The sequence below is a fragment of the Gossypium arboreum genome, chromosome 4, assembly GCF_025698485.1.
Source record: "Gossypium arboreum isolate Shixiya-1 chromosome 4, ASM2569848v2, whole genome shotgun sequence".
Classification (NCBI taxonomy): Eukaryota; Viridiplantae; Streptophyta; class Magnoliopsida; order Malvales; family Malvaceae; genus Gossypium; species Gossypium arboreum.
Genome location: NC_069073.1, coordinates 118,985,970 through 119,013,859, shown reverse-complemented (window position 1 = coordinate 119,013,859; position 27,890 = coordinate 118,985,970). Strand labels below are relative to the sequence as shown.

At 31.9% G+C, this 27,890-nt stretch overlaps 4 protein-coding genes across 4 annotated transcripts; 3 read left to right on the top strand and 1 right to left on the bottom strand.

Annotated features, from left to right (window-relative positions):
- Positions 1-620: 620 nt before the first annotated feature.
- Positions 621-4,667, bottom strand: LOC108457660 (triosephosphate isomerase, chloroplastic). The gene is made up of 9 exons (XM_017756722.2): positions 4,366-4,667; positions 3,981-4,007; positions 2,974-3,043; positions 2,637-2,760; positions 2,228-2,312; positions 2,024-2,156; positions 1,730-1,903; positions 1,073-1,155; positions 621-967 (listed from the first exon to the last, which is right to left on the bottom strand). Exons 1-9 carry the CDS (start codon positions 4,534-4,536, stop codon positions 911-913), a joined length of 924 nt encoding a protein of 307 aa, XP_017612211.1. The 5' UTR covers positions 4,537-4,667; the 3' UTR covers positions 621-910.
- A 7,142-nt stretch (positions 4,668-11,809) lies between these two features.
- Positions 11,810-15,963, top strand: LOC108457737 (translocon-associated protein subunit alpha-like). Its single transcript, XM_017756846.2, has 8 exons — positions 11,810-12,081; positions 12,734-12,895; positions 12,985-13,035; positions 13,220-13,308; positions 14,455-14,532; positions 14,637-14,840; positions 15,168-15,239; positions 15,465-15,963. Exons 1-8 carry the CDS (start codon positions 12,015-12,017, stop codon positions 15,510-15,512), a joined length of 771 nt encoding a protein of 256 aa, XP_017612335.1. The 5' UTR covers positions 11,810-12,014; the 3' UTR covers positions 15,513-15,963.
- Positions 15,964-20,709: 4,746 nt separating this feature from the next.
- LOC108460742 (proline-rich protein 4-like) lies at positions 20,710-23,360 on the top strand. Its single transcript, XM_017760362.2, has 2 exons — positions 20,710-20,999; positions 22,349-23,360. Exons 1-2 carry the CDS (start codon positions 20,825-20,827, stop codon positions 23,152-23,154), a joined length of 981 nt encoding a protein of 326 aa, XP_017615851.1. The 5' UTR covers positions 20,710-20,824; the 3' UTR covers positions 23,155-23,360.
- A 2,833-nt stretch (positions 23,361-26,193) lies between these two features.
- Positions 26,194-27,028, top strand: LOC108460743 (peptidyl-prolyl cis-trans isomerase-like). The gene has a single exon (XM_017760363.2). The coding sequence runs from the start codon at positions 26,281-26,283 to the stop codon at positions 26,800-26,802; it is 522 nt and encodes a 173-aa protein (XP_017615852.1). The 5' UTR covers positions 26,194-26,280; the 3' UTR covers positions 26,803-27,028.
- The last annotated feature ends 862 nt before the right edge of the window (positions 27,029-27,890 follow it).

Below are 27,890 nucleotides of genomic sequence, written 5' to 3'. Positions count from 1 at the left end.
GAGATCGAGTTATCCAACTCCTGTTGGAGTAGGATATGTTGACGAGATAATATATTTATTTTATTACTGTTGAATTAAATTGAATTCTCTCACGTATTGAAGTAACGAGAGACTTAAGAAATAGTTCAATTTGATTTATTAAAAAATAAAATCTAAAATTTATTTTAATTTGAAAGCATAAAATAAAATCTAAAATTTAAGGAGTTTATTTTAATTAATTTCATTATTATAGGAACAAATGACACTATTTATGGATAAATTTTTTCGATGTTTTGGAATTCAAATTTCAATATTAAAATAAAAATAAAACTTTCAACAAGAACAATTTGACAATTTTTTAGTACATTATTTTAATATCTACCATTTTTTCATTTTAATTTTAATACTTTTTAACCCAATCAATAATTTTAAAAAAATTATATTTTTAGGTGACTAAAATAAAATGACCTAGATTTTGAGTTACCAAAACAAAGGTGTGATGTATACAATTAACAATCGTTAAAGATTTAGTGAAAGTACCTTAAAATTTGAGTAACGAAATTAAAAAAATTTCATTTTGATCCCAAAATGATAAAGCCTTAAAAGTTGGATGACTAACTAAGGAATTTACCCAAAAAGAATGATGAAAATGTGCATACCTTTACTGCAAGAGATAAATTATTTAAGTTCAAGTATATGGTCGTGTATAGGTTACAACCTCAATTTGTTTCCATGGATCATTTAGAAAGTGTTACAACGAGAATTTCAACTTATTTCACAACACCACAATTCATTTTTTCCTATCATTTTCCGGGAAAATGGAACTCAATAAGTAATCAAAAAACTCCATGGGGGTCACATGAGCTTCAACCTCAAATAGCTTCTTTATTTTGGTCCTTTATTTCTTACTTTCAATCAGCTTCATATATATTTAGGCAGCCACCTTTTTGGATGTTACAGAGTTGACAATTGTAGCAAATTCCGGCCCCTGCAACAACAAATATTTTGAATCCGGTCGTCAGCAATGCCATAACCGAATAACCGAATAATATTTCAGTACGTTTTATTAATAATGGAACAGAGTGAATAATACCTTCAAGGAAGCGCCACCTACGAGAAACCCGTCGATATCTTCCTGCTTTGCGAGCTCAGCACAGTTGCTTCCATTAACGGACCCTGCCAAAAAGAGATAGTATGTTCTTACAAGTTTTTTCATGTGTTACAGTACTATCTTCTTATAGACCGTCCCCTGTACTAATATCATAGCAAGGGAACAGTAAAAGTATCATAGAGATCTTTGTATTAGGAATTAGATTACATTTTACCCCCTTTACTCAAAAAATGGGCAAATTAATCTCTGTATGTTCAATTAAAGAGCAAACTGGACATTTCTATTAAAATTTCATCCATTTCTTCTGTTAAAAACTGATGTAGCTGACAAATTAATCATACAGTTACATGTGATGTATCATATGTACCTCGTGTTGACGTACAGGGACCAATTTTTAACAGTAGAAATGGATGGAATTTTTAACAGAATGACTAGTTTGCTCTTTGATTCAATATACAAAGGGCTAATTTGCCCATTTTTTAGTAAAAACGGCAAAATGCAACTTGACTCCAAATATAAAAGCCTCTAGTACTTTTACCCAAGGGGAACATGTGTCATACCTACACGATCCTAGAATGCCTCTCTCATATCATAAACCACAAATACATGTATATAAGAATGGTATAGTATCTGAGTTACCTCCATATATGATACGTGTTTTAGATGCAACTTCCTCAGACACGTTCTTTTTAAGCCAATCACGGACAGCTACATGCACTTCCTGAGCTTGTTGGGGTGTAGCCACTTTGCCAGTCCCGATGGCCCATACAGGCTCATAAGCAATAACTATATTGTCCCAACTGGGTACAACATCTGCAAATGATGGAACCATTAGAGTTAGGCCACGATCCTTTCCTCTACATTTACAAGATAACCTAAGTAATTCATGAGGAAAAAAGTAACAAAAATCAAAAAGAGGACACGAAAGATTACCAGCAAAAGCCTTCAGTTGCCGGAAACACACATCGAAAGTTTTGCCTGCTTCTCTTTCTTCTAGTAATTCACCAATACAAGCTATTACTCCGAGACCCTCGTTCAAAGCGTAAGCAGCTTTCTTTCCTATAAACTGAAGACAACAACAAATCTCTGGTAAGTCCTTTAACACCTCAGAAGAACATTAAGCACATAAGCTTTTACCTGATCATCTTCACCAATAATATGTCTGCGTTCAGAATGCCCAAGAATGACCCACTTGCAGCCAATATCTTTCAATTGCTCCACACTACAGAAATAATCAGATGAATCATATTAAAGACGTGGATAGATTTGAAGTAACTCAATCAAACAGTATGGCACATGCAAACAAAGATGTCCATAACTAAAAAACAAAACACGAATTAGCTTCCACTATGTTTGGAAACAGATCAAATGAAATAACAGATGTCCCAAAACTTAAAGGCCTACTTACAAGAAATGCAGAGTGAAATGAGGACCATATGTCAGTACCAATGAAGTAATACGGCAAAATACAATAAATTTTCAGACCCTCGGGTACGAAATAATGAAGAATTAACATGTTTAGCTCATCAAGAAAAAGTTAGCTAACCTGATTTCTCCGGTAAAAGCCCCACCTTTCCCAATCCAAGAGTTCTGAGCAGATACCTCAATTCGACTGGTTAATGAAGCTGTCACTTGATCGAGATAAACAAAGGGAGGTGACACAACAACATCTGTCAAACAGTAATGAATTATTAGCAATGTTCATAACATTTAACATGATATACTGATGAAAACTGATAAATACAAAACCGATCCAAGTTCCATAATTTATCAAGGATCACATATGAAACCGATAAAATTTTGTATATCTTTTAGCCATTTGCATATATAAACCCTAAGCCAAGTTCCATACAAAAATTGCAAGATTTAAGGCACTAAATTACCAACATCAGTCTCCAACTTTGCGCTGTTCAAGTCAGAAACAAGCTTTGTGATGGAGTCTTTTGTTCCATTCTATACGAAGAAAATAACATCATCAGTGAAGGAAATAGAACTAGAGAATGAAACAAATAGACATACATGAGTTGTTCCATAATAAAAAAGATCCCGGCATAACAACTAATAGAGTGTGAAATCGTATTGGCGGAAAAAATTGCAATAGTACTTTCGGAAAAGGGGTTAGCAGGGCATGACGAACTTGAAGAATCTGAAGTCTGAAAAAGAAAAGGCTGAGAAACTTTTGAAAGGTATAGATCACTTGAACAGGCACAAAATTAACAGCAGCAGGAGATCATTTCAATTTATAATAATTGCAATGATAAAATAAATCAAAATGGGGGAGGGTAGTAACCAGAACCACCATGAGAACAAAATACTTGCAAGAGTCAACTTCACACTAATGTCATAACAAAAACCAAAGTGATAAGTATCATTTTGTTGAGGGTCGGTCCGCTCCTTCATGAGAAGTCTTCGTAGTGTTGTCCACTGGGCAGCCGACTGGACCCCCACCAAGGCGACCTATATGCCATACGTCAGGGGTTCAAACCCTACCAAGGGTGAGATGCTCGGGTCACCTTGGTGGGCGTACAGTCAAGGTGCCCCCCTCCATGAACCAGGCCCTTAGGGCAGCTGCTTACAGCATGCTGGCTCTCCATGGAGGCTGGGGACAAAAACCTCCCAAGGGACAACACTTCAAAGACTTCTCCTGAAGGAGCCAACCGATCCTCAACACAATTAAATGACATTAGCAAGAAAGATTCCACATCAAACAACCACAAAGAAAACTCTAAAAGGACTTCATTACTATTGTAAACGGAGTAAACGGAGATGCTAACGGAATCATTGAGTGTAGTGCACCATATTTGGCACAAAGAGCTAACAATAGAAGAAAACCAAGAACAAATATAGAGAACAAAGACTAACACCATATCTGTGAGACAAGGGTACTTACACATTTCCAGTTACCCCCAACAAAGAACTGCAAGTGCAAGAAAAAATAGAAAGGTCAGTACTTACCAAAAGCATTAATAAAAGACCCCCAAAAGAAAAAAAGTGAAGTTGGCAAATATCATTGTGAAAACCCTCTTGCTTAAAGCTTAATGCTTAATACACTACCTAAACAAAGAGACAAAATCCCAACAAATATCAGCAATTCATTTCTAGATTCAGCATCTAAAACTTTCCCTTTTTTTCCTTTTAATTGCTAAGTATTGACTGACAGACATCAAAACTAGAAAACCTACCGAAGTCATAAAAATGGCTAAAAATGTACTAAAAAAAAGGGGGTTGGTGGGTTAACTCTAGAGCCTTCAAATCAAGTAACAGTTTATCTTTACCTTTCCGGAACCGGCCATGGCAGTAACAGCTCTGCAAGGTTTACGAGACGAAGCGAGGCGAAGCTGAGAGTTGATGTGTTGAAGGAAAGATTGAGATTGAGAACTGTCGAGCTTGGGAGATGATCGGCGAAGTCCGTTGAAATGTGGGCAATATGTAGATATCATCGCCATTGATAACGGAGGCTGGTTCTGGAGTTTGGTGCGGGTGAGGTTTCAGAAGGGTATGTGGTGGTGGCTGTTGGTTAGTAAAGTGAAGTGAGGGTGAGGTTGCGACCGTTTGCTTAGGATTTATGTTTTATGTTTAATGGTTTAATCGTGGGTATTTTACCAAACTGACCCAAAAAAAATTAATATTTACAAAAATAGCCTAGGATTAAAAACAATCACCAAAATGACCTGAAATAAACAGTAGAATAGGGTTTTGGCCTTCTAATGGTCGGCACCACCTCGTATTTTTGCCCCATGATTGCCTGATGATTGTGTCAGGCTTTAAAAAATTATTATTTTTTATTTTAGCCTTCCAATGGCTGACACCAGGATTTTTTTTTAAATAATATCATACAAGTATAAAAAAATACAACTATTTAAAAAAAATCTTTGGTGCTGGCCTGTCAATGGCCGACATTAATAAGAAAAAAATCAAATTCTTTTGGTGCTGGCCTGTCAATGGCTAGCACAAAGTACGAGATTTTAATTTTTTTTTTGGCCTTCTAATGGTCGACACCAACATAAGTATTTAAAAAAAAAAATTGGTGCTGGCCTATCAATGGCCGGCATTAGGTACGAGATTTTAATTTTTTTTTGTTTTGGCCTTCTAATGGCTGGCACCAGCATGAGTATTTAAAAAAAAAAATTTTGGTGCTGGCCTGTCAATGGTCGGCACCAGGTACGAGATTTAAAAAAAAATTGTACTAGTGTCAACCATTAGAAGGCCAAAACAAAAAAATAAAAAATAAATACTCGTACCTGGTGCCGGCCATTGACAGGTCAGCACCAATTTCTTTTTTTAAATACTCATTTTTTTATACTAGTATGATATGATTTAAAAAAAAATACTCTGGTGCCGGCTATTGGAAGGCCAAAACCAAAAAAATCAATTTTTTAAAGCTTGACATAATCATCAAGCAATCATTGGACCAAAATACGATGTGGTGTCGGCCATTAGAAGGCCAAAACCCCATTCTACTGTTCATTTTAGGTCATTTTGGTGATTGTTTTTGAACCTAAGTCATTTTTGTAAATATTAAATTTTTTGGGGTTAGTTTGGTAAAATAGCCTTTAATCGCAGGCTTGTCGAGGACTGAGATCAGTTTTAGTCACGCGGTTTTTGGGAAACGTCAATGCACGTTCTGCAACATTAAAAATGAAAAAGATAAACTATACCCATGTCATTAAACTATTAATATATTTATGTTTTGATCATTTATCTTTAAAAAATTACAAAATGGTCACTAAACTATTCGTAAGTTTTCATTTAAGTTGTTGAACTATTCGGAAGTTTTTATTTAAGTCATTGAACTATTGAACCCCAAGTATAGTGATCAGTACCCATCAACGAATAGATGAACATACCTTAGATCCAAGTCGATTTGACAGTTAGTGTCGGAGATTAGAAAAAAAGTTATTTAGATTTTGGTTCGTAGGTTTATGACATTCAAAGTTATTTCATGAAGGAAGAAAAAATGAACTATAGAATAGAAGGGGAAGAAGAGCTTTTGATTGGTGTAGGCAATGCAGCGTGAATAGAGAAGGCCATACATCAATGATTTTAATAGCTCAGTAACTTAAATGAAAACTTTTGAATAGTTCAGTGACCATTTTGTAATTTTTTTAAGTTTAGTGAGCAAAACTTAAACTTACTAATAGTTAAGTAATCTCGGGTGTAGTTTACTCAAACGAAAAAGGTTAAAACTCGAGGTGTAGTTGAGCCAAGCTAAGTTAAAAAATGGGTAAGCTTAATCTTGACTTGAAATTTGGAGTTCAAAACTCAGTTTGAACTTGATTGAACATCTATTTGTAAGATTGAGCTTGATTAAGCTCGTTTATCAAATTTCGCACTTGAGCTCGATTAAGCTTGTATATATTCAAGTTCAAGCTTAAAAGGCTACCACGTGTTGCTATAAGATTTGTCATTAGTGTCACGTTAGCATAAACTAACGATGTTAGTGCGAAAGTACCAACCTGGGTGACGAAATACATGTTCAGGTATCAACTAAGTACTTTTGGACACATTCTGAGTAGAAACTATGTATTAACTCATCAATTTAAAAAGTAAAACTTTTTGGACAAGTTCAAGTACCAATTAGGTACTCCTTTGAAAAGTTCAGATACCAACTATATACGTTTAGACTAATTTAAGGGGAGACTATATGTTAACACTTAAAAATTAACTCTATTTAATAAATTGGGACAATGCGTGTGATGGAATAGAAATTCAGTTACCAAATAGGTACAAAAAAAATTAGGTACCAACTAAATAATTTTAGATAAATTTAGGGAGTAAACTACATATTAACCAAAAGTAGCGTGTTGTCACGCGAATGAGGACCGCTGGGGTTGACATTTATCTGAACATGGTGGTTCCGTTTTCCATAAATGTCCCTGACTTTGCCCTACGAGGAGTTGATAATGGCTAAGGGACAAACGATGTCGTTTCAGTTGTGCTGGCTAGATTTTCTTTGGCTATCTTTGAACCTACCATAGTATAATCCTGCCACGTGGTTTAACACAAGTGATGAATAATGTGAGATGAAGAAACTGATCTGAATCTTCCCTGAATCTGTAGTGACAATGACCGTACATTTAAACTTCATAATATTAAGGTCTAATTTTGCTCTTGGTCCTTATACTTTGTCAAAATATAAGATTTACTTTTTACACTTTTATTTTAGGAATTTAATGGGAATTGAAAAATTTTATTCAATTATAATTAGATAAATAATTATAAGGTATAATAATTTATTTGACTTTCTAACTTTATAAAAATAAAATCATTTTAACCCTAAACTAATAATTTTTGTCAAAAGACATTGAGATAGATGGAAAAATAATATTTATTAACTTTCTAGACATGACATCTATATAGATATATATGCCACGTCAGCAATTAATTATTTTTTAAAATTCTAAAAAGCATAGAATATTATTATAATTTTTATGATTAAATAAAATTTATGTTTTTAGTAATTTTAAAGTTTAATTTTAATTTTATAATTTTTATTTTAAAAATTAATTGTTGATGTGGCATACGCCACGTTAGCAAAGTTAAAAGATATTAACTTTTCCATTTATATTAAGGTGATTAAACAAATAATGCAAGTTCAATTGTTAAAAAAAGCGAAAAATTAAATGAATGACTAAAATAACTTCTTTATAAAGTGGAGGGTCAAATAAAATATTATGCCTAATTAATATTTTCAGCAACTTAATTTTTTAAACACATTTGATAACCCACTATGAAAACTACTAAAAATACAGAAAATGATAAATAGATATAGAGAATAAATTCAATTATTTTTATTATTTCTATTTCATTTAAGATTATATTATCTTTCATCAAATAATTAAATTATATTCAAACGGACATTATAACTTAAATGCCACACTTAATTTTTCAATTTATCAAATATAGCCTTATATAACATTTGGATCAAGTTATCTTACATTATCAATAGCAATGTATGATTTCGTTATCATTTACTACGTTCAAATCAATAATTTATTGTTTAGTACTGTGTGGTTTCCACAAATATATATGTGTGATAAAATTGTATTGCCTTTATTTTTAATTAATTAGTTAATATAAATAGGTTTTATTATTTAATTATTTATTAGTTAATAAATTTTAACATTTTATACATTATTGTTTTGTTTCATTTTTTTTCTCTATTTTCATAGCTTTCACTCTTAGTATAATTTTATAATTTTATTTATTTTATTTGTAATTAAAAAATTAATTAGTAAAATAGTACTATTACCTTATATTCATTCAACTAAAGAAACAAAAGGATATTATAATTTTGACACCTGAACATAGTAAGTAAGTCTATTTTGGTATCTGTACTTTTTTGGGTCTACTTTGATTATTGAACTTAGCAACTAGATCAATTTTAGTCCTTGAATTGGGATTTTTTCAAGATTTGATGATATGACCAATTTTACTAGAACATGACCGAATTGGACGGATTTAGAACTGACCGATATAATAGGTCGAACAAAGGGCTTGAATTGATTGACTCGAAAATTACTTGAAATTAGTAAAAATCAAAAACCGAGACAAAAATTGACAATTAAATAGGTTGAACCAATTTGACAATTTTTTTTGAATATATCTAGATATTTTGAATTTTTAATTATTGTTTGTCAAGCAATCGAATCAATTAAACCGATTGAATCTGGAACCGATAGTCTAACCTGCTCAACCACTTGTTCAATTATTAAAATACCGAATGTGACACTTTGAGATTATGTTGCATCATTGAACTTTTATATTTTTCAAGATTAGGTACCCAGATGAACCTAGTTATCAAGTTCAAGTACCAAATTAAACAAAAATATATATAAATACCAAGATGAACCTAGTTACCAAATTCAACGACCAAATATTATATCATCAAGAAACAAAATTTATATTTCAACCAATTAAACTAATTTAAAAAAAATTAATATTATTCCTAATATGTTAAATAATTTAAATAAGGATAATTCTAGTATCAAAACGATTAAAGCTTAAATTCAAACGCAGATTAGTTCTCTTTTTCTTTTTAATAAGATAATAGTAAATTAAGGCCAACAAAAATGAGCTTTATAAGTTAATTGAGTTTTAACTAAGTTGGTATCGATATTGTTGCTAGTGCAAGAGTATGTGGCTTCGAGACTGTTGTGTGGCTTCGAGACTGTTGAAACGCATTGGAAAAGAGTTATGGGGAATTCTGAGTATTGTATCAAAAAAAATAAAGATAAGGAATCGTGATTAGAGGTGTGCATGGGCCGGGCTGGGCCCAAACAAAATTTTAGGCCCGTTTTCTAGGCCTCGACTTGGCCCGGCCCGAAATATGAGCCTAAAAATTTGTCCAAACCCGGCTCGACCCGGCCCATGTTATTTTTTTTAGTTTATTTCATTAAATAAAAAAATTAAAATATAATAAATTAAATATATTTAAAAATATAAAAAATATTAAAACAAAAAACAAATAAAAAATGAGACTAAAACAATTCTTAAAATAATACACAATTTGAAAATATAATAAAAAGTGGCTATATTAAAATTGAAAATTAAATGTAAATGTGATTAAAAATAAAAATATATATATTTAGTATATAATTTGGGCCGGGCTAAAAAAGTTTACTCGAGGCCCGACCCGTTTTCTAAACGGACCTCGTTTTTTTGCCCAAACCCATATTTCAGGTCTATATTTTTACCCGAACCCTCTCAATTTATGAGCGGGCCCTCGGGCCGGGCCGAGTAACCCGGCCCATGCACACCTCTAATCGTGATCAATATCCCCTCAATAATTGGGGTATACAAGGCTTGTTAGAAGAGAGCAATATCCCCTTCACCAGCACCTGCAACTTTATTCTTGCCATCGGTATTCAATTTCATCCAACTCGCAGCTAGTTTCTCCCAACCAAGAAGCACCTCCTTTTGAACTTTGCATAAACCAACAACCACCATAACTTGTTTTTCATTCAAGTTGTGATATGTTAACTTCATTTTAACATCCACCGGCAATCGATTGTTCAATGTCACTAACTCATTTCACCACCTCTAGACTCCCCAGCAAACGGTTGCAAAGAACACTGGCTAGCTGCAATGTCCAACCAGTTTGTACCTGCAATCAACCAAGTTGAACTTCCAACATTCGTCAATTGTTAAAGAAAAGAGTAAGGAATATAGATCAGTTCCTAACAGATTTCTCCAAACATATTTGGCCATCCACTAGTCCCTTAAGACATACAACACGCTCTCCCGATCTATACCACAAATGCTGCACATATCGAAATCAGAAAGATTGTGTAAATGTCCTACATGCTAAGACACTAAACTTTAAGTGATAGGATTGAGGAGAGGATTCAACCTCAAACAAATTCTAGTTTGATTTAGGCCTAATTTAGAAATGTTTATTAAAAGCATTTTTGGCGAGAAGTTAAAATTTTCAGCTTCTGAAAAAAATATTTTTTGACCAATTTTTGATTTGGGAGAAATAATTTTTATCTAAAAAACACATTGTTTAGAAATGCTTTTGTCTAAAAAATATTTTTGAGAAGCATTTCTAAATTAGACCTTACAAAGTAGCGCCACTAAATTTTCAACTTTTGTAACCAACCTTCATTCAAGTTTCGCAAGCAACACCAAATTCTTGTCGAGCATTTCTTTCAATCCAACGATAAGCAAGTAGTATCCCAATTTACAAGTTTCACTCTCCTCGTGTCAAAAGTAGAACCTTGGATAAATCCTCGACAAAGTTTGTCAAGATGATCACATACATCCAAACTTACCATTTAGATCTGATCATGAGTTGAGCCATCCACCTAGGCTCGAAGGTCCACTTGAAAAGTGGGAGGATTTAAGAAAAATATAGGCTCGAAAAATAGGCTTGGACAAAAAATAAAGCCCATTTTCAAAATTGGTCGAGCCTCGAGTAAGATTTTTTTTTGCCCGAGTCGGTCTAAATCTGGCTAAATTTTTTCTATTTCTTTTTTGCTGCAATTTTGCTATTATATTGGTACTATTTTGTGTTATTATTTGGATATTGTATAACTCTTGTTTTAGTATTAATTTTGCTATTACTTTGGAAATATTTGTTTGCTAAGTTGCAACTATAATACATTTGTTGAAAAACATTTATTTTAATAATTTTAAAGTATTTGATGTATTATATTTTTTATATTTATTTTTATATAAAAATATATAAAATTTTTTAATACGGGAGGGCCGGATCGAACTCAAGTTTAGTATTTTTTATCTAGACTGGATTTGGAAAAAAATTTAGACCCATTTTTCGAATCAATCGAACCCGAATCTAAAATTTTATATCAATCCGACCGAATCCAATCCAATCCAACCCATGATCAAATCTATTACCATTTTAACTAAACCTTCTTTTGTATTTAATATAAAATTTTATAAATACATTTGCTAAACAAAATTTTTTACCATAATAATTTAGTAATAATAATTTTAATAATTTAAAATACAATTAACTTAACATCAATTCAGTTAAAGGAATGATTTAAAACTCATTTTACATTTTATTTAAAAATTATAAAAATAATTGAAACCTAAAATAAATTCATAAATTATGATATTTCAACCTAAAATATCAAGATATTTAAATCTCAATTTTATCTATAATAAAAAAATAAATTATAAATGAAAAATAAGTCAGCACTAAAACGGCGTCGTGCTATATTTGATTTTTCTGCAAGCGCAAATGAACAAAAGGGTGGTGGAGAAGTAGTTGTATATTATTTAAAAGCACACAATTGACCAAAGATCCAACGGAGAATGTTCGTTCGGCCGAGCTCTCTGTCATTTATAGCCGTTGGATTAAAACCCGCGGTCCCTCCTTCATCTATTTGTCGTTTCTAACACCGATTAATTTATTTTTCTTATTTCTCATTTGACGGAAAAAAAAAAAATCTCTGAAATGGCGATGAAAAATTTCAGCGTTTTCTTCTTTGCTCTCCTCTTCCTCGCATCTCCTTTCCTTCAAGGTTTGTAATTTTTTTTTCTTGATCTGTTTTTACTTGTTTTGTTATATTTAAGATCTATAATTAGGTATTTATGCTTACCGATTCGTTTCATTTTGTGGAGTTTCTATGTTGCTTTTTGGATTTAATGCTTAGTTGCTTACTGCGATTGCTTTGATCTGTTTAAATGAGAAGCAATTCGATTCGTTTTCCTTTTTTCTTTCGCTTTTTTTTTTTAACTTCCATGTGAGATTGGTTTTTTTTTTCTAGATTTATGATTTGATAGTGACATTTTGAAGTGATTTCTTTGTTTTTAAATTCATTGTTGCGTTGCATGGCGGTGGTTATGAAAGTTCGATTGAATTTTTTTGAAAGAAGCTTAGGTATCTTCTTGATATCTGTTCTTACTGGCATTTTAGTGGCTGTTTTAGAAATACAGTTTAGGTTTGCTCTTGGAAAATGAAAGGAAAGAGTACTAGGGCCTTGGCAAGTACTTTGGAGTTTGGTGTCCTTTTCAATAACATTATTAAAGCAGTTATTTCCGGATGTCGGATCCGTTTGTTGTATTAATTTTGTTTACTTTTTAATTTTTTTTTGGTAAATTACTAAATAAATAAATAAATTTTCATTTTGTTTTAAAATTATGGCTTCACATGGGTTTTCTTTTCTGTGATAGTTGCTAGGTGTCAATCAGAAGCAGAGGCAGATGTTGCAGAAGCTGTTGAAGGAGGTGATCTCGGTATTGTTGGGGAGGATGTTCAGGATTTTGGTGATCCTAATTACAGTTCAGCTCCTGAAGTTAAAACTGTTTGCGTTTTCCCCAAAAATAGTGCCAAATGTAAGAACTTTTTGGAGCCGCATCTCTGATTTCAATGTTTTATGATTTTGAGAGTGATGTGTATTGTTTTTTTGGCTAATCTTGGACAGTGGTTCTTGCTGGAGAACAGACTGAGCTCCTCGTTGGGATGGAAAATATTGGTAATAATTTGCCTTCACTTCTTTGCTGATATATATTTTACAATGAAGTTTGTTTTTACTGTGTTGAGATAGCAACACACAGTTTATCTTTCCGTAGTTGACTATGCTTAAATGCTTAGTCTTTTCTGTTAGCCATGTGAGGTTTCCTTCAATCTTATGCATAGCTTACTTCTTTAAATTGCAGGGGAGTCACCTGTGAATGTCATTGCTATCAAAGCCAGTGTTCATCTTCCTTTTGATCACCGTATGCTTGTTCAAAATCTTACAGCAGCGGTAATCATAGAATTTCTTGATATTGTTCTGGTTTAACATTTTCAAATACTCCTGATTCATTAGTTAGTTCAGTTTTCATTTTGATTAATTTCTATTATTTCCTAACTGAAGAGCTTTGCATAATTTAGTATCTAGCCCTTTAGTTTTTATAAATAAAATTAATCATTCAATGAGTTTGTTTTATAAAATACAATTTAGCATTCACTGGTTTTTTAATGAAAAATGTGCCCCACTAAAAAACCACTATTCTAAATGAAGAGTGGAAAAAGAGTGCGGTTGTATGGTCATTTATTAATAATACCATCATCAGGACAAAGCCAGTGACCAGTACTATTCAGTGGTTGTTGCCACCAAGTAGAAACATTATCTCTTCCTAACCTAGCAAAGCTAGCACACAAAGGGTTTTAATTTCAGTTATTAGGTGCCCCAAGCTTCATACTGCTAGATCATTGCCTATAAGATACCTAATAATAACTAAAGAGTTATTCTCTATTTCAGCCTTCATTACTTGAAGCTTGACAAGCCAGCTTAACCCCAAGAGCATTGAAACATGCATGTTCTCATGTTGATATGGTGTCTTATTGGATGTTTTAAATATCCATTGTCAAACATATGGTCAATAATCTGAGTTTTATGCATTGCGACACTAGTTTGTGTTTCATTTGTAACTGCTTCCCTCACTAATAGGCTATAACAGTTATAGTCTTATAGTAGAGTCAATTATTTTAACCAGTGCTTGTTAATATGGTGGAGGGATGTTGAACTTGCACTGAGAAGTTATATATCTCAGTTTAAGAAACTTTAGCAGAGGGTTTGGTACTAGTGTAGATTTTGCTGTATCTTTAACTTTTAATTGTAGACCTTACAATGATTTTCAGATATGAAATTGAGCATGTAAGGCATTCATGTTCTAACTGGTTGTTTTGCAATAATAATGCTGCGCTGTTTTTTTTTTTTTTTTTTTTGCCTACTTCATTATCAAAACTTTGCCGCTTTATTTGAAAAAGATCTCAAGGCTCTCTGTTGGTACAAAGTTGGTCATGCTCCTTGTAATTTTGGAGTTTTACAGCTTATGTTGTTGCATGAAAGCTGCCTTGTGATGTTTCCTTGTAGATTCTGGAACTGAATGTGTCTGTGTTAATGTAGGCTTTCAACAATGCTACTGTACCCCCTTCAGTTCAAGCTACTTTCCCTTACGTATTTGCTGTTAGCAAGTTCTTACAGGTAAATGATTACTCTGTGAGATTTATGCCTTGGTACTGTATATAAATTCTCTGTGAGAATTACAGTCTTGCAGTAGAGCTTACACATCCAGAATTTTGCTGCAGCCTGGAACTTTTGATCTTGTGGGTTCGATTATCTATGATATTGATCAGCAACCATACCAAAGTACATTCTATAATGGTACCATTGAAGTTGTTGAGGCTGGTGGTTTCCTCAGTGTTGAGTCCGTTTTCCTTGTTACCCTTGGGATTGCACTTCTTGTTCTCCTTGGTTTGTGGCTTCATGGTCAATTTCAGCGTATCACCAAGGTATTGTAGTTGTGCTACCTTGCTATTGTTATATTAATTCGCTGCAGTATCCAGTTATTATAAGATCGATCTAACAAGGCTTTTGCTGATAGAAATTAAAAGAGCACATTCATGCATACATGTAAGGAAATCAACATTGCTCTAGGTTTCTAGCATTCATGACCTATTTCAAGTTTTCAGCAAGCTGTTTTGCTGTGAAAATGTTAAATATCCGTGATATTTTGTTCTTAAATTGAAGAAAGCTTTAATTTGCAGTGTTACTTTATGTGTTTTTTGCTTCTTTTTGTAGAATAAAGCTAATTTGTTTTGACTTATTTATTTTGCTAGAAAACTAAGAGGGCTCCAAAGGTGGAAGTTGGGACCAGGGCTCCCGATGCTTCACTGGATGAATGGCTTCAGGTTATGTCTTGGCTTCTGCATCACATCATCATCATCATCACTTCCCATTCTTTCTATTTTAGCTAGATTTTCTTTTCACTACTTTCGTCCCCAAGAGCTCGTTATCTGTTTATTCAATGGATATGATTGAGGTTATTCATGAGTTCACCATGGGACTTCATCAAATAATGATCTCTATAGGAGTGTTACTGACAATTTTCTGGTTTTGGTCGTCATAATTTTCAGGGAACTGCTTACACTCAGTCGGCTTCCAAATCAAAGAAGAAGAAGTAGACGAGAAAAGTGATCGCTAAAGTCGGGCTATTGTAACTCTTGCCAAGGCATTTGGAAAAATTGTAAGTGAGGGCGGAGGTAGTTCTGAGAATTAGGCCAGGAAAATAGACATATATACCTTTGCTGTTGTAGCATTTGAACTTTTTCGGTTTTCACTACATCTTTTCTTGAGGATGCTTAAATCGAGGCTTTTAGAAGCGAAACTAACTGTGATACGAGGCAGGACTAATTTTACCCCTTTTTTTTTTTCTCGGTTTCTTTGTTCATCGGATTTCGGATTTTTGGTTTCTGGGTTAAACATAAGTATTATCAGTGTGGTGGTGGTGTGTTAGAAATCTTGGTCACAGCTGCTGTCACGTTTTCACTGCTATTGGGAAGTATACATTAAATTCCCTTGTTATGTTTCTTTTGTAATCGATTTCAGGTTTAAACATGTTGATTTTTTAACTTACATTTTTAGTGATCAAATATCGAATTTGGAATTTGAACCTAAATTTCACAATCAATTTAGTGATAAAAAAATTAACAAATAAGAACCTATTGAACTTTAACTTAATTTGATTCAAAATTAAGTTCATTTCAAAGTCAAATGGATTTGAATTGATCCGAAAAAGCAAGTCTTAAATTGAATTCGAAACGGTTTGAACCTTTTTAAATTTAAATTAGAAATAGATTTAAATTTAAAATCAATTCCATCTAATTCTAAATCAAAAAAAAAAAAAAAGCAATATACTTATGCCGAAACAGCAAAAAGTTATTATTTTATTTTAGAAAAATCATTCAAATCAGGCAAATTAAATCATGTTGTGAAATCAACCGTGAACCCTACGAAGCAAAAGTACCAAAACAATCCCCACCTTATATCCGAATACTGCCCGAAGCTCTCTCTATCAAGGATTCCCTCATGTAGGCAAAAAAAGCAACCCCAAAGATAGGTGCAATCATAACACATAATTTTCAACTTTAGTACCATTCCAACTTATACACATACGAATAATGTGTCATAGTTGGTAAGGTTGAAGTCCGTGGTCTAGATTCGAATATCATCCGATACAAATGTCTGATCTAGATTCTCTTTTAGATTATTCTGTATTTAAGTTCTATCGGGACGAAGATAATGAAAATAGACACTGGCCTTAATTCTTCTAAAATAGTAGTTTTGTCATTTAATCCCTTAAATTTTTTATAAAATTACATATTATTATAATAGTAAAATTACATCTTAACCCTTTAATAATTTATTATTCATCTCTAATTCCTCCTAAAACAATTTCTAGATTTATCCATGTCACTAAGCCTTATCTAAATTCCAAATATATTATTTTTTTTTTGAAATATATTGATTTATTTGTATTGAATTAGACAATAAGTTGGGCTAAAAGAAATTCTTTTTCTTATCACCTAACTTTGCGGCATTATATTAGTCATACATTAAAACCCCCTTAAGGGGCAGATCTATAAGTCAAAACTCAAAAGACTAGTCACTAGACTTCCTTCGTCCAATTATTATTAATTATTTAAAATTTATAAATATTAATATCAACTTAAATTTTAAAATATGTGGTCAGTCTCACTTCAAGATTTTTAATATTTACTATCAAGTATATATTTGTTGAATTTATAAATTTGAAATTGATAAATTTAAATAGAAAATATTATCTATGTCAAATATTGAATTAAGATTTTTTAATAAAAAATGGGATGATTTAATTTTAAAAATTTTAATTACAAATATTAAATCTCAAATTCCATTTAAATTTAGAAACAAATGATATATTGGTTCTATTAGTATATTCTATATTAATTATTCCTAATATTACTGACTCTATTTTTATTTTCTAGTTTATTTTTAGATTTTAGTATATTTACATCTAAGTTATATAGAATTTATTTAATCGATCAATTTAATAGATTTAATATAGATTAAATTTATTTTTATTTAGTTTAGAGTTCTAAATAGATATAATAAGAGTCAAAGTATTTTTATTTATTTATATATATTATCATTATATAAATGAAATGATACGTTATAAGTCTAGATAATTAGAATGGAACTCTTTTGAAACTAAAAAAAATTGAATTATCTTGAATTTGAAATAAAAATAAATGGAATAATTAATTGTATTTATTAAATATAAATAATTAGTTCTAGCTATATACTATAAAGAAATAAATAAATAATTTAATAATGAATAAATTTAATTTTCATTTTTATTTTTAGTTATCCTATTCTTATTATGGTTATATAGGATAGTCTAATAAAACTATAAGAATAAAAAAGATGAAGCTAAGATGAAAAAGAAATCGAACATTCGAGTATTCCACCAAATTGTTTGAGAAAACTGAGAGTAAGAAGGACATATATATGTTATGAAATATTCATCTATATTGAATTGCGAATATAAAAATGATAAAATATTTTCTTATTGGACTAAATAAAAATAAATATGGGTCTTTGATAGAGACGAAAGATGATAAACAAACAAAAAAATAGATAAAGACCCTCTGATATAAGAATCTGTATTTATATCTACTAAATTCAACGGTTTCGCGTAAAAACAAAGCAAATAAATAAACAAATGAAATAAGGGGAAAGGAGGGAGAAAGGAGGAAGGAGAGGCATCTTCATGAGATCCTAATTACGAAATTGGTAGACACTACGAACTTAATTCGATTGAGCCTTTGGTATAAAAACCTACTAAATGATAACTTTCATCAAAATTTTATTACGAAAGTTGACCCAACTCGATTTATAAATAGATTTATTGGTTTATATTCACAACTTGCGTTAAAACATAAGATTACATGAATACACCTTTACCCTACTCATTAGCAAGCTTGATAGGGGATAAATATCATCCGCAACTCCATCTCACCAAATATTAAGGTGCATAATGTTGTCTTTAATTGAAAAATATTTAAGTAACGTTTGACCCTACATTTTTGTATGTGACCTATAACTACATTTTCAACATTTAAATCCATGATTGATTTTGTTTTTCCTTTTAATCACATGGTAATCACATCACTTGAAACCGATTTTTGAAAAAGAAGTGTAACTAAATCCAGCATTGCCATTAATTTATGTGAAGATGTTTTTTTTGCTTAATTACAAAATTGATTCTCAATTTATATCGTTTTTCTTATTTAAGTATCTAATTTTTTTACCCTAAAAGTGTATGACGTCTAATATAAACGTGTTAAGTGTCACATCCTTATTAGTTGACATTATGTTTTAGGATAAAATGAGACGGTTCACAAAAAAAAAAAAAAGAAGATATTAAACGTACCGACACTAATCAATTTATTTTCAATAACTTTTTTCATTTATATACTTATTTCTTATCTCTCTTCGGCTCTCGCTTAAGCTTCAAAGTATGCTTTGAAAATTAAATTCAAGTATAATGATTTTCTTTAAACCATTAGGGTGAATTATAATATCATTTGAGGTTACCCTAGCTACCTTCAATCTAAAACAAATGGTTTCATTTCTAGAGACCCCTTTTGGCAAAGTTACTAGATTATCTTTGATGGTCAAGGAAAGGGTCCACCTCCACCATGTGCTTTCAATAATAAAGGTAATTTAGGGTTTCGCCCAAGGTTGGATCAAGGGGGGAGGGGACTTGCAAATTCATGGCCTCCACTTTTGTTTTAAAGACATGGATGAACCCCATATTTATTAGATGGAAAATAGTCAAGGGGTTGTCTCACAAAATGAGCTTAATTATGATAGTGATGACTAAGAAGTAAGAACAACTTAGAAAGCAAATAGTTTTTTTGAGTAATAATCAAATTGGTTGGCATTTGTGGTTGCTTTATTTGAAATTCATAATGTTGCACAATTTAAATAATTCAAATTAAGATGAATATTGAAGGACCATTTTTGTAATTCAACAAAAAATTGTGTAAATATAAACAAAATTATTTATGAAAGTTAGTAAGTAGGCTTTAAAATGCATATGAGAAAACACAAAGCATAATTTAGCTGTTCGTTGTGCAGTTGAGAGCTCATTCAATGAAAGATACTATCATTGGCACAAATGAAGCCGATCGGTCGTGGGGTTGTGGGGTTGTGGCACACTACTATCTTTTTCAAACCATTACACTAAACACCCTGTCAATTAGGTTGGTAGGGTTAGTTTTGGATTAAATTAATTTAAATCGTATCAATTTTTAAATTAATTTTAAGTTTAGATTACTTTGAATTCGAATTGTTTTAGATCCGAATCATTTTAATTTCAAGTTGTTTTGGGTTCAAACCATTATACTAAATTCACTTGTAATTTGAGTGGGTTGGATTAGTTTTAGATCAAATCAAATTCAGATCGGGTTAATTCGAATTTTAAAATTTTAAAATCATTTCAGTTCATGTTAATTTTGGGTTTGAATCAATTTTAGGTTCGAATAACTTTAAGTTCGAGCCATTTTAATTTCCAGTTATTTTGGGTTCGGGTAATTCAGGTAACATTACAATCTTTTTCAAACCATTACACCAAATTCACATATAAATTGAGTGGGTCGGATCAGTTTTAGACCAATCAGTCTAGATTGAATTAACTCGAATTTTTAGATTAACTTTGGGTTTGAATCATTTTGAGTTTAACTTGTTTTAAGTTCGAGCCATTTCAATTTCGGGTTGTTTTGGTTCAAATCATTTAAATTTGAAGTTCAATTTTTGAATTAGATCTATTATGAGATATCCAATTGCCAACCCGAAACTTGAATATAACCCAGGCTACCGACCTACAACCCGAGTTTGGACCCCACTAGGTGGAGTCGTTAAGGGGCTCACGAGGAGGGCTTGCGAGCCCAGTTCGCACATCCCTGGGTGTTCGTGAGCACATGGTACAAAGCCAAACGAATGAACCGGCAAGCACCTGGACCAACGAACACATGTTAAGTCTAGGGTAACATACGTGTCTATATACATGGAGCTTACCTAGAACGTTAATTCCATGAACAGTAACTATATCATATAAATATTCGATTCTCCCCATTAAAGAAAATATATAACAAAAACACTTAACAAAATCATTTCAAATTTAAATTATTAATTTTTTTATTATTATATCAAACCAAAGTTTAAAATGAAATTAATCAGTGAAAATTTCAAATTCAAGCTACGTGTCTACACCAAAGTTATCTCAAGAGGTGGTGAGGGTCCCGTTCCCTAACCTTATGTGAGGCATTTAAGTGTGGTGTCGGTAAGCCATTGAAAATGGTGATCCAACGATCCCTTTTGAAGACCATTATATAATAAGGCTTCTGTATCCAATCTCTGATATCATATCACTACCACAGAAGCAATAACAATGGAGAACCTCGAGTTTCGAGGAAGAGCACTTGTGGCGTTCACAGTATGGTCAGTATTATTTGTGACCACGTTTTGCAATGCTAACGGTGATGGTAAAACAGTTGAAGTGGTCGGGGTTGGTGAATGTGCAGATTGCAAAGAGAATAACTTGGACACCACCCAAGCATTTTCAGGTATTGTTTTCATCTAAGCTGCTCAATTAATCTCCAGGCCATTCCTTGCTTGTTGTAGTGGCCTATATTGTTGAGAGTAGCTCGTTGTTTGGGTCGGTTTTGGATCCTCAGTGGAAGAATTATTTTTGGGTGTTTATATTTGATTAGCTGTGAGTTTTGTCTCTTACTAGAGGTGTTCATGGACTAGTTCAAGCCGGGTCTAGCCATAATATTAATATACTTTATACTTGTCCAAGCCTGCTTCGACCCAAAATATAGGCTTAAAATTTTACTCAAACTCTTCTATATTTGCAAAAGACTAATCTAAGCCTATTTTAGGTCAGCCCATATTATTTTTTAATTTTTTTAAAAATATTTATTTTATATTATTTTACTATTTAATAATTTTATACTTTTTATTTATTAAAATTTTTTATATAGTCATCTGAACTTTATTTTAATATTTACATTAGAGTACTATTATATATTTAGTATAGGTTTATTTTTTTAATGTTTTCTAAATTATATAATATATAAAAATAACATAATATAAAGTATTATAAACTTAAAAATGGGTCGGGTCAGGCTCAGGCCTTGAATGTTCAAGCCTCGAGCCCGACCCATATTATACATTGGCCTAATTTTTTTTTGCTTAAATCCATTTTTTTGGGCCTAATTTTTTTACTCAAACTCTTTCAAATTTTTGATGGGCCTTTGGGCTTGGACGGTAACCCGATCCATGAACAGGTCTAGTTCTTACCGACTAATGCCATATAAGGGCATGAGTTCAAAACCCATTAAGGCCAAATGTTAAACATTTCTTTAGTGGAGTAGGATCGAGCATAGAAATTTAGAGAACAATACCTTCGTTGAAGTTCCAAGATTAACCCAGAGCGCCACCTCTCCTCAACACACATATTACACTAAGATTGAGATACATACATATCCGAATTCAAACTCAATTATATGTACATACTTTTTTATTGACAATGGTCAATTAAAGAGTTGATACTCAAGCACTCATGATAGGGATAAATCCACACTACACATTACATCCAAAAAAAAAAACCTGTTTAAATAAAGATACACTTCTCCCCAAAAATTTAAACTCGTAAATTTTATAGATAAACCATGGATCAAATAAATTTTAGTCATGAGTAAGACAAAAGGTATAAAAAATAGTAAAAAGAGGTCTTTATTTTATTCATTATTAGCGTATAAATCTGGACACTACCACTGAACCATCACACTAACATTTTTTTAACATTAGAAAATTAAACTTTATGATGTTATGTTAATGGTGTATTCTCCCTTTCTTTAATTTGAAGCAATATTTATGATGTTATGTTAATGGCGTTTTCTCTTTCTAGGTCTTCTTGTAACCATAGATTGCAAGCCAGAAAATGATGACCATTTCAAAACCAGAGGGTCTGGAAAGCTTGACAAACAAGGCAATTTCAAAGTCTCTCTTCCACAACACTTGTTCAAAGATGGCAAATTGAATGAACATTGCTACGCACAGCTTCACACTGTATCATCACCTCAACCTTGCCCTTCCATTAATGGCTTAGAATCCTCTAAGCTAGTTTTCAAATCCACCACCGACCAGAAACACCAGTTTGGGTTAAAAGAGAACCTCAAATTCTCACCAATAACATGTGTCTCAGCCTCCTTTTGGCCTCACCACCACCACAACTTCCCTCCATTGCCTAAGCTTCCACCACTTCCGCCATTGAAAAGCTTCCACCATCATTACCCTCACCCTCCCATCTACAAGAAACCTCTTCCACCACCGGTTTATAAGCCTCATCCGGTGCCGGTCTACAAGAAACCACTCCCTCCACCGGTTCCTGTCTACAAACCACCGGTTTATAAGCCTCCTCCGGTGCCAGTTTATAAGAAGCCGCTTCCACCGCCGGTTCCTGTCTACAAACCACCGGTTTATAAGCCTCATCCGGTGCCGGTTTATAAGAAGCCGCTTCCACCGCCGGTTCCTATTTACAAACCGAAACCCTTCCCTCCTATTCCTCACAAGCCACTTCCTCCTCTTCCGAAGATTCCTCCATTTACTAAGAAGCCGTGCCCTCCGCTTCCCAAGCTTCCTCCCAAGTATTTCCACCACCCCAAGTTCGGAAAATGGCCGCCGTTGCCGCCGTTTGCTCCACATCATCCTTGAAGTACGTAGGGTGTAATGTAAAATGAAGTGTTACATGCAATAAAAAAGGTCTATCTTCGTAGGGGCGATAAATTAAGTAAAACATATAAGAAAATGTTTAAATTAATTAAGTTGGACGTGCTTGTAGAATCTTTTCTTTAGTTGCTGATTATAAAACTATGTCATTTTTATTGCAATAATAAGGACCAATATAAATACAACTAAAATTCAACGGATTGAGACTTAGTTCGATTGGTTAAGTATTGTTGTCAGTACAAGAGAAAGTGAATTCAAGTGTATCGAAGCGCATTATCCGTCCCATTTATGGGTTGGGGAGGGACATTGTGTCTAAAAGAGTAGATATTATCAGAATCTATAATGAGATTTTTCAAAAAAAAAAAAACTACTATAATCCAACAAAATGCATTAATATTATGTGTTAAAATAATTTTAAGATATATTAGGCACCTTCATTTTAGTCCCTCATAAATAAATCCTTTTAATTTTGAAGTCACCTTTAGAATTTTTATATTATTTTATTCACTCAATTATTAACGGTTAAGTCGAAAATTGTAATAAAGTTAATGGTTGAGTGACTAAAATAAAATTTTCTCTAACAACCGTTATGAAACTAAAAGAAATTTTTTTATATGATCAAAATGATAATTCCTTAAGGGTTGAGTTAACAAGTAAGGTTGTTACTCTATTTAAATTAAAAAAAAAGACATAATAACTTATTTGACCCTTTAACTTTACAAAAAAAATTATTTTAGCTCTTTATTATTTATTATTTGTCAAATCACCCTAAAATATATGAAAAAGTTAATGTTTGTTAACTTTGCTAATGTGGCAAACACGTGGATTGCCATGTTAGCAATTATTTTTTAAATAAAAATATTTTATATATTTTTAATAATTTTACTAATTTTTATTTTTTGAAATGTTTAAAACTTAAAATTTTAATTGATGTTAATTTTTCCATCTATTTTGGGTGATTTGAAAAATCATACAAGTTTAAAGGCTAAAAAAATAAAAAGTAAAAAATAAAATAAAAGACTAAAATAAATTTTTTATAAATTAAAAGGTCAAATAAATCATTATACTAGAGAAAAAAATTAAACAAAGTTGCTTAGTCCTAGACTTGTGGCCTGACTCAAAAAGTGGGAAGGTTTAGATAAAAATTTAGGCCCAAAAAATAGGCCTGGGCAACAAAAAGTAAGGCTTATTTAGAAAACGGGTCAAACCTCGGGTAAAGCTTTTTTGGCTTGAGCCCGACTCCACCTAGCCCGAATTTGCAAAAATAAAAAAATGGTTGTGTTTTTGCTGTTTTATTATTGTTGTTGTTGTTTTTTTATTATTTTGCTGCTATTTTCTTGTTGTTTTCTTACTATTTTAATACTGCTTCACTATTATGTTGTAACTATTTTGTTGCTATTATTTAGATATTGTATAACTATTATTTTATTGTTAATTTTGTTACTATTTTAGACAGGGGCAAAGCCAGAACAATTTTTTAGGGGGGGCTTAATGAAATTTTAATTTTTTTTAGTCTATATCTTTATAATCTTTAAGGGATTAAGCCAAATTTTTATAATTTTAGAGGACTAAAGAGTAATTTTACCTTTACTAATTTAAAATTTTAAAAATTTTTAAAGGGCGATATTAGTGTTATTTAAGTATGTATATATATATATATATTTAACTTATTATTAATCTATTGGTAAACATGTATTTTAATGCTTTTAATATTTTTAATGTATTATATTTTTTAAAAAATTAATATTTTTTATTTAGATTGAGTTTAAATAAATTTTTTTAAACTCATTTTTCGAGCCCAAGCCGAACACAGACCTAACAAATGAGCTTAAGATTTTAATTGGGCCCAACTGAACTTGGCTCATGAATAAATTTACTTAATGTTGACTTGAATTTCTATAATATTTAAAGTAGCGTAAAAAAAAAATCCCTCAAAAATAAAATAAAATGGACCGCATTTAGCTTGCGTGTGTATAACGCTAGATTAAAAGGGGCATCTCGGTCTTAATTAACATTTATGTAACTTTATTTATGCATTTTAACAATAATGATAACTTATTTTTATTAAAATTATTTTATAGTGGAAAAATGGTCCAACAAAACTCTGCCGTATCGCATCTGATACTTCTTTTTCTTTTAAATAATTATTCTTATTTTCGTATATCGAATTTATTTCAAATTTAATGTGAATCGAATCCAATTTTGACCCACAATTTTATCATTTAATTTTTAAATATAAAATATAAATTATTTCGTAAGAGAGGTTTTTTAAGGTATTTATCTTATATAATTTAATGTTAATTAAAATTTTCATTTTAAAGAGATAATAATATAACCTAATTATTTGGTACATCAATAGGAAAATATTTTAATCCTATATATGAATTAAATAATTATGAGATATATTTTAATTGATATTTAAAAAAGTTAAATATCATATAATAATTTTCAAGTTTTAATTTGTGAGATCGAACTTTACTCAATTTTGCTATTAATCTCGTTATACATTTTGATCATATCTATTCTTTTTAACATAATGTTTAAAACTACCCATAGTCCCTCTCCAACTTAGCCCACTTGAACTCACGTCTTCCTGTATTGACAACAATATCATGTCAATCTAGTTAAGACTAAATTGACTTACCTATTTTTTTCTATAAAAAGAATCTACCTAATTTTTTAGCTTTAACTACAAAAGAATTAATATGTTATTTGGTACATGAGTTTCATTTTAATGTTTAATTTGGTATCTAAATTTTTTCTGATCAGATTGATTCTTGAATTTGGCTTTTCTTTGTTCAAATTAAGTACTTAAATTTGATTTTTTCTTGCCTCAGTTTAGTACTTAAGTATTTTTTGGCATAGATACTAGATTGAACATTGAAACTAAACTTAAGTACCAAATTGAACATTAAAGTAAAACTGAAGGACTAAAAAGAAAATGGATGACCACACCCGAATTAGATCCATTAAAAAATCAACCCGACCTGTTTGCAGGTCAACCCTCATTCATCTTCTCTATATAAACCAGTTTCTCTTTAGCTTAAATCTCACACTAACCCACCAAAACAAAATCCAAAAAATAAGCCAATTTTCAGTATTTTTTTAACTATGGCTTCAAATCCCAAGGTTTTCTTCGACATGACGATCGGAGGTCAACCGGCCGGCCGGATCGTGATGGAGCTTTTCGCAGACGTCACTCCTCGTACTGCCGAGAACTTCCGGGCACTCTGTACCGGTGAGAAAGGCGTCGGTCGTTCCGGTAAACCACTCCACTTCAAAGGCTCTAAGTTCCACCGCGTGATCCCTGATTTCATGTGCCAAGGAGGTGATTTCACAGCCGGAAACGGAACCGGAGGTGAATCGATATACGGATCTAAGTTCGCCGACGAGAACTTCATCAAGAAGCACACCGGACCCGGCATACTATCCATGGCGAACGCCGGTCCCGGAACGAATGGATCTCAGTTCTTTATTTGTACCGCTAAGACCGAGTGGCTCGATGGGATGCATGTGGTGTTTGGTCAAGTTGTTGAAGGTATGGATGTGGTTAAAGCCATTGAAAAAGTTGGGTCTAGCAGTGGAAGAACTGCTAAGCCTGTCGTTATTGCAGATTGTGGACAGCTTTGTTAAGAACAAGAACAAGAACAAGAAATGGAATAATGTTGACTCTGGTCTATGAATGGTGATTCATGTCTGAAATTTATCATTTTTATGTGTTTTTCTTTGCTGGTTACTGGATTTGGCTTAGATTGTTCTCTAAGAACATGACAGCCATAAATAATGTACGCTATTTATCATCATATTTGACCATATAATTGAGTTATTACATACCCTTTTTGTTGTTTTTGCAATACAATATTTATTTCTTATTTTATTACAAGGAAAAGTCAAAAAGAAAAGTGCTTAATAATTTTATTATTATTAAAGATAAAGACAAGTAAAAGATTTTGGTAATTAATTGAATTTTAATTTGATTGATATTAATATTTTTGTTAATATAGAAAAATCTGAATTTAAGTATACTAAAACACAAGTTGAAAAGAGTCTAAACTTATAATGAAATTGTTAAAAAAAAGTAGTGTCTATATTTGGAGAAACAATACTTTACAATTGATTTTAATATTATCAGTGCAAGTAAAAATATATGACAAATGATTAGAAAGAATCGGACAAAATTTACACATGATATATGCACGTTTATGAGATTGAAAATTCATATATCGTAATTGTTGTACTAGGCCAATTTCGGCCCAATCTCATTTACAAATTAAAACCCCATTTACAAAACACTAAACCCCTTAAAACCCAAACCCATTCACACTTTTACAAACCCAAATACTATTAGCCCAATACCCTAAACTAACCTACCCTAATCCAAAAACCCCTGACCCAATAAGCCCACTAAACAAAACAAGCCCAAACCAATACCAAATCCCTAGCCTAAGACCAGAATCGGGAAACCCTAGTCCCACTTGCCCACTAACCTTCTGACACCAGCTCTCCATGCCACCATGTCGACCACCTGCTCCTCTGTACCACCATGCCTCTGTCACCTTCACCCATTCCCTGTAGGACCAGAAAGAAGACAAGACAATAAATATTAAATACAATTTTGTAAAGGCTATAAAAGCCTATTTGGCTTTTTGTAAAGGAGGTTCGGCCATTTTTCCATTAATACAAAAATAGATTTTTACAAAAATACAAGTAGTAAGTTGAGG

Excerpts from the sequence above, each read along its gene's own strand:
- LOC108457660 (XM_017756722.2), bottom strand. The coding sequence starts at position 4,536 with ATGGCGATGATATCTACATATTGCCCACATTTCAACGGACTTCGCCGA. Across the intron at positions 3,044-3,980 it reads TTGGGGGTAACTGGAAATGT|AATGGAACAAAAGACTCCAT; the intron begins GTAAGTACCCTT and ends TTCTTCGTATAG. Across the intron at positions 2,157-2,227 it reads TTATTGGTGAAGATGATCAG|TTTATAGGAAAGAAAGCTGC; the intron begins GTAAAAGCTTAT and ends TGTTGTCTTCAG.
- LOC108457737 (XM_017756846.2), top strand. The coding sequence starts at position 12,015 with ATGGCGATGAAAAATTTCAGCGTTTTCTTCTTTGCTCTCCTCTTCCTC. Across the intron at positions 14,533-14,636 it reads CTGTTAGCAAGTTCTTACAG|CCTGGAACTTTTGATCTTGT; the intron begins GTAAATGATTAC and ends ATTTTGCTGCAG. Across the intron at positions 14,841-15,167 it reads AATTTCAGCGTATCACCAAG|AAAACTAAGAGGGCTCCAAA; the intron begins GTATTGTAGTTG and ends TTATTTTGCTAG.
- LOC108460743 (XM_017760363.2), top strand. The coding sequence starts at position 26,281 with ATGGCTTCAAATCCCAAGGTTTTCTTCGACATGACGATCGGAGGTCAA.
- LOC108460742 (XM_017760362.2), top strand. The coding sequence starts at position 20,825 with ATGGAGAACCTCGAGTTTCGAGGAAGAGCACTTGTGGCGTTCACAGTA. Across the intron at positions 21,000-22,348 it reads CACCACCCAAGCATTTTCAG|GTCTTCTTGTAACCATAGAT; the intron begins GTATTGTTTTCA and ends TTCTCTTTCTAG.